Below are 5,859 nucleotides of genomic sequence, written 5' to 3' on the forward strand. Positions count from 1 at the left end.
GGAGGAGGAGGAGGAGGAGGAGGAGGAGGAGGAGGAGGAGAGGAGGAGGAGGAGGAGGAGGAGGAGGAGGAGGAGGAGGAGGAGGAGGAGGAGCGATAGTGTCATCACCGTAGACCTCGACCTCACAGATAGTCAAGATCCTGTTTTCACCTGTACGCCCCCAGCAGTCACTCGTCCTCGTCAGCAAGAGACCGCAAACCTGGCATGACGACGAAGATGTACTTTGCACTTGTCTCACACCATCTGATGAACTCAATGAGGGGAGCAGAAGGGAGGGGAGGGGAGGGGAAGGTGAGGCGAGAGGAGGCAAGAGGAGAGGAGAGGAGACTGGGAGAGGGGAGAATGGAGAGAAGACTAACATCAGTTCGTCCCCAGCTGCCGGCACCTCCACATCCGCCGCACACAAGAAGTTTTCAGTTGGAATTGGAGAATCTCCAGCAAAGACGTTGACGCCCTTTGAAAGTCATGAATGACGTTCTCTACTCCCCTCCTCTCTTCTTCTCTCCTTCCTCCCTCTCCACATCCTGCCACCCTCACTCGTCTCTCCTTCATCCTCCCTCCTTCCTCTCCTTGCTTCACCTGCAGACGCTCGAAGCAACAATCCGCGCGGTTCCACAGTCTGATGGCTGAAATGCTGCGCTGGGAGTGCTAGAGGAGTCTCAAACTCCTCCACCCCCTCACTCTCCTTACCATGTCCAGCATCCACCAGGGGTCCCCCGTCCCCTTGCCGTGCATGTCGTCCCACGTGTGCGTGCATGCGCCCTCTGCGAATGCGTCATCTGCTGTTGAGGAGGAGGAAGAGGAGGATGAAGAGGAGGAGGTGGTGGTGAAGGTGGTGGAGGTGGAGGTGGAGTAGGAGAGAGGAAGGTAGCAGGACCAGGAGTATGAGGAGGAGTAGAAGGAGAAGGAGTATGAGGAGCAGGAGGAGGAGATGCAGGAGGAGAAGAAGAAGAAGGAAGAAGCTTCATTTCACCTGACCATCTCATCTTCTTGTTTCCATCTACCGCTAGGTATGCATGCCCCTCACTTGTTTCTCATGTCAGACTCGCAGCTGAGAGGAGGGAACGAGGAACCTCGAAGTTGACGACTGAGTGGTGCTGCAAGCTTCGACCCCTGAGGACACGTCAGAAGCAAGGATTCCCCATCATCTGCTCTATCTGACTCATCTTCTCCCTGCTCCTTCCTCTCCCCCTTCTCCTCTCTCCTTTCATTGTTCACCTCCCTTCTCTTTCATGGTCTCATCTCCTCCCTTACCTCTGCTCTGCTCTGCTCTGCTCTGCTCTGCTCTGCTCTGCTCTGCTCTGCTCTGCTCTTTTCTCTGTCTGATCCCTTTTTTCCTCCCTACTCATCTTTCGCCCCTCCCGATTCCTCTCCTCCATTCCCACCGCTCTTTCCACAAGATCGCGCGAGATTTCGAGAGTCCGCAACTGCTGCCAACTGACTCTGGCGACGTTGTCATCTCAGGGAGGGAGGGAGGGAGGGAGGGAGGGAGGGAGGGAGGGAGGGAGAAAGGGAGGGAGGAGGAGGAGGAGGAGGAGGAGGACGAGGACGAGGACGAGGACGAGGACGAGAAGGAGGAGTGCCTGATAGAGGAGGTTGGATTTGAGAACTTCTCGAACATTCTTGAAGTCTGTCAAGGTCGTCAGAGCAACCAGCAATTACCTTCATCTCACCTGTAGCAACAAACAGGGTCGTCCGATGGTCAGCAGGGCAGAGGCTGAGGGCGCAAGAGAGGAACTTGTTCACAGTTCGATCCGGCTGCTCCCTCTCCCACCCTTGCAGGTAAGCTCGCAAGTGGTGCCAACGAATCTGCAGCCCCACCGAGCAGACGCTGGCCTGCTCCCCTCGAGGTGAGCGGAGGGAGACGAACAGCTTCGTGCCACCTCCAGCTCCTGGCGCCTCCACGTCACGACCCTCTGGATCTTCTCGTTCGGCCTGCCACCTTCCTCATCCCTCGCGCGGGCCTCCAGCTATACCTGTGCAGGAATGCATGGAGGATCGGGAAAGCGAAGATGCCGAAGGTCTTGGTGATGGCGTCGATGTGGTGCTGCTGTCGATCAGCAGGCAGACAGCTGAACGCGTCCTCCTCACCTTGTTGAGGTATGCTGTGGGAAACCCGAAGAGAGTTTGCGCCAGGATCACATCATCCGGCTGCTTGCATGTCACAGGCGGAGGAAGAGGAGGAGGAAGGAGGAAGAGGAAGAAGAGGTCACTTACCATGCTGTCGTTCCAGTGCTGGCAGGCCAGCAGCTCTCCGTACTTGCCATACTCCTCCTGCGGAATTCGAGGCATCTCGACCTGCATGGCGCTAAGCGACCGACCGTCACGTCCAGCTGGGGTCACAAAGTCTCGATGCTCGGTGAGATAGGGAGCGACGCCGTCCAGAAATACATTGATGGGCCAGTCATACTGGTAGAGTCAAGTTCAAGCAAGAGCAGAGGCAGAGAACAAGGGCATGATGATGATGATGGTGTGGTGGTGGTGATGAAGATGATGATCACGACGAAGACAGTGATGGTGATGATGATAATGATGATGATGACGACGACGACGACACCTCAAAGATGGGACGAGGGCCTGTGTAGGAGTCGTTGGAGAAGTCAAGGATGAGGGCTCGTCTTGTGAGGATGGCGATCAAGAGCCCTGTCACTTCCTCTATCTGAGTGTTTGAAACCCCATGGCTGCTCCTGACCACCAAGAACCTCTTAGCCACGCTTTCGTCCTGCTCATCCAAGATCCTTCGATGTAGATCCACGTACTCCCTGAGGACCTTGTTCGCTCGCTCCTCGAACAGCCAGAAGGATGACAAGGCAGGAGGAGAAGGCTCCACCTGGTTGGCTGCTTCCCCCACTTCTCGTTCGATCCTCAGAAGCGTCCTCCGGGTTCGTAAGACAGCTCCCTGTTGGTCTACAAGGACGACTCGCAAGCTGTGAGCGCCGAGTGCCAGCGAGACGTTCGCCGAGCAGGAGCAGGACGAACACAAACTTGTCTGCACGGTGTTTACGAAAGCAAGCAAGCTAGTCTGCTTGGTAGCTGCACACAGACATCCGCTGCCCTCGATCTTGACCTCCAGCTCATCACTCACACTCGAGCACCTTATCACAGTCCATCCCTTCTCTGCTCCCACCCAGCATCCCTGCCTGCCCACCCAGACCCTCAGGCAGTCAGCATGAGTCGATTCGCTTGCCCCGACGGCACATTCAGCACCTTCTTGCGCTGTTACAGTCATCGCCATGGCCATGGCCATGGCGAGCATCGTCGAGATCCTTGCAGTCTCTGATGCTGCTCTCCTCTTCCTCCCCTTCGCCATCATCGCCCGCTGCTGCCTCCCTCCCCCTGCCATCTTAGCGTCCTGTCATGATCCTCCCATTCCGACACCCCACCAATATCACCACCCCCATCCAAGACCTCGAATAGACCCCACCCCCCCGGGCTATCCACTCAGGCTTGCAAATGCCATGGGCGACAAGGATGGAGTCGCTCGGGACTCTGATGGGGCAGAGGAGCAGGGGGATTAAGAGCCGATCACTCAGCTAAGAAGAGGGACGGCGAACACGGGAGGCAGCGAGACTAAGAAAGAGAAGGTGGGTGAGGAGGAGACGACGACGAGACAGACACAACATTTACTTCCTTCACTGGGCCCCTCCTCCACCCCCGGAACATATAAACCAGCCAGGAGGTCTCAATCAGCGGGCACCACCTGGTTGACCTTGAACTTCCCTGAGGCTCCATGACTGGCTTCGACGAGCCCCAAGTTCTTTCCATGTCGATCTATCACCGTCCGCAGCATTTTTTGCATCTCCTCGTTGAGGGAGTCGTCTGAGTCCAGAGCGACGGAGGTTGCAAACAAGAGGAATTCTGTGGGGTTCAGGTACCCGTCCCCGTCTGCATCATACTCAGCAAGGAACATCTCCACTCCCTCGTCGCTGATGTTCAGCCCGAGCAGCAACAGGGCCTCCTTCAGCTCTTTCTTCTCCAGAATCCTCGAGTTGTCATGATCGATCTTCTCGAAGACGCTGCGCACAAGCTTCTCATACGAGTCATGGCTCACGTCCTCCTGCAGCATGTTCTTGATCAGCTTCCCGAAGGCGATCTTCCCTCGAACAGTCTCCAGCATCAGCATGTTCCGCTTCTCGGACTCCAGCTCCTGCTTCTTCTTCCTGAACTTTCTCATCTCGTCGTACCGATGCCCGAAGGTAGTCGACAAGACTGAGATGGGCCCCGACAGCATCAGGACGCCAGTGACGACACAGCAAGACGCGAAGAACTTTCCCACTCCAGTCTCCGGCACAACATCTCCGTACCCGACTGTCGTGAGGGTGACCACGGCCCACCACATTGACTTGGGGATGCTCTCGAAGTTCCTTCGAGCTTCACAGTGATCAGGAGGATCTGATACGAGACACTCCGAGAATTCGGTGAGGTGTAGGATGCTGCCATAGAGAACAACCCCGATCGCAAGCATGAGGAACAGAACGCTGAGCTCCGACTTGCTCTGATGGATTGTGTAGATGAGAATGCGCAGACCTTCGCTGTAACGACCAATCCTGAAGATCCTGAAGATTTTGATCAGCCTGACAACTCGAAGCACCACCAGGCCGCTGAAGTTCGAGCTCAACAGAATTAGATCAATGTACCAAGGCAGCACAGATGCAACATCAATGATGTTCAGTGATTCTTTGAAAAACGAAGATTTCTGCATGGAGTTGGCGAACCTAGCAGCAACTTCGACAGTAGAGAAAATAATGCAAAATGCCTCCACACTAGACACCACATTGTTCCAGTAATCTGATGTGGCCGAGCCGACTTCACGTAACTCAGGCAGGCTATCGACAATGAAGTTGACAGATGCAAGTAAAACGACTGACAAAGAGACCAAACTATACATTCTTGCCCATTTTGAAGATTCTGGATTCTCCAAGAAGAGCCACAAAGTCTTCCGGTATCCATGATACAAATCCTCTACCTTCAACTCTGCTTCTTTCTCAGTCAACTTATCAACGGGGATGGAGATGTTGTAGAAATCAAGCTCTTCTTGCCAAGATTGTTCGCTGATCCCGTGCGGTGGCTCTAGCCTGTCTGTGCGGTAATAATTCATGATGGCATGAAATGCTAGCGGGTTCCTATCCAGGAAAAGGAATCCGGTCCGATCAAGAATTCCACCATCAGCCTGTCGGGAGTCAATCACTACAAGTGACTCCTCCACATCTCGAGGCTTACTGATAATCTGTACAAAAGCGTCCGAGGAAGTCGTCTCAACGTCGATATGTACGTCTTGTGTATCGTTCCCCCGCAATCAATGGTGACGATCTTCTCTTCGAGCAGCGAGCTCCTTCTTCTTGCTGCAAGAGCGTCAACACCTGTTCACTTCAGGGGGCAAGAGGCCTACATATGAACGACGGGCTAATCCCCACATCTCCTGCGCGATGGGCTTCTGATATGTTCTCCTCGGAAGCTGCTTCGAGAGAGGGTTCAAAGCTTGCACTCGAAGAAGCTGCCACGTCATCCGAATGATAAGGCATGGGCCCCTCGATCGCTCCGCATGCACTGCTGAACAACCTATCTAATTGTTGGGCTTTTATTGGATAAGGCCATGCACCTGACAAAAAAAAGGTCGTCACGCGACAAACCCGTTCATAATTCAATGCTCTTCACGAAAGGATCACGAAAAGTTGCCATGGACACTCTCGACTCTTCATACCTGTGCTGATATCTCTTCAGCATGTCGTTCCCTGCACTCTGCCAACTCGGCTCCTCAGCTTCTCTTTCCCATCAGCATCCCTTCCCTCTTCCTCTTCGAAAGTTCTCTTTCTACTTCTCTCCTACTCTGTCCGCCCCCGCCCCCCCCCCCCCCCCTCC

At 54.6% G+C, this 5,859-nt stretch overlaps 2 protein-coding genes across 2 annotated transcripts; both read right to left on the reverse strand.

Annotated features, from left to right (window-relative positions):
- Nucleotides 1–167: 167 nt before the first annotated feature.
- Nucleotides 168–3,256, reverse strand: GUITHDRAFT_111723 (hypothetical protein; the record flags this gene model as incomplete). The annotated part of the gene is made up of 15 exons (XM_005829079.1): nucleotides 168–243; nucleotides 360–454; nucleotides 580–639; nucleotides 691–764; nucleotides 974–1,026; nucleotides 1,074–1,113; nucleotides 1,386–1,443; nucleotides 1,663–1,717; nucleotides 1,775–1,836; nucleotides 1,884–1,935; nucleotides 1,977–2,047; nucleotides 2,092–2,151; nucleotides 2,218–2,298; nucleotides 2,344–2,409; nucleotides 2,558–3,256. The coding sequence occupies 15 exons, from the start codon at nucleotides 3,254–3,256 to the stop codon at nucleotides 168–170; spliced, it is 1,602 nt and encodes a 533-aa protein (XP_005829136.1).
- Nucleotides 3,257–4,129: 873 nt separating this feature from the next.
- GUITHDRAFT_41520 (hypothetical protein) lies at nucleotides 4,130–5,134 on the reverse strand (the record flags this gene model as incomplete). Its single annotated transcript, XM_005829080.1, has 2 exons — nucleotides 4,130–4,371; nucleotides 4,405–5,134. Coding segments are annotated over 2 exons (972 nt in total), but the record flags the coding sequence as incomplete, so codon positions are not given.
- Between the last annotated feature and the right edge of the window lie 725 nt (nucleotides 5,135–5,859).

The sequence above is a fragment of the Guillardia theta genome (genome assembly GCF_000315625.1).
Source record: "Guillardia theta CCMP2712 unplaced genomic scaffold GUITHscaffold_54, whole genome shotgun sequence".
In the NCBI taxonomy this organism is placed as follows: domain Eukaryota; class Cryptophyceae; order Pyrenomonadales; family Geminigeraceae; genus Guillardia; species Guillardia theta.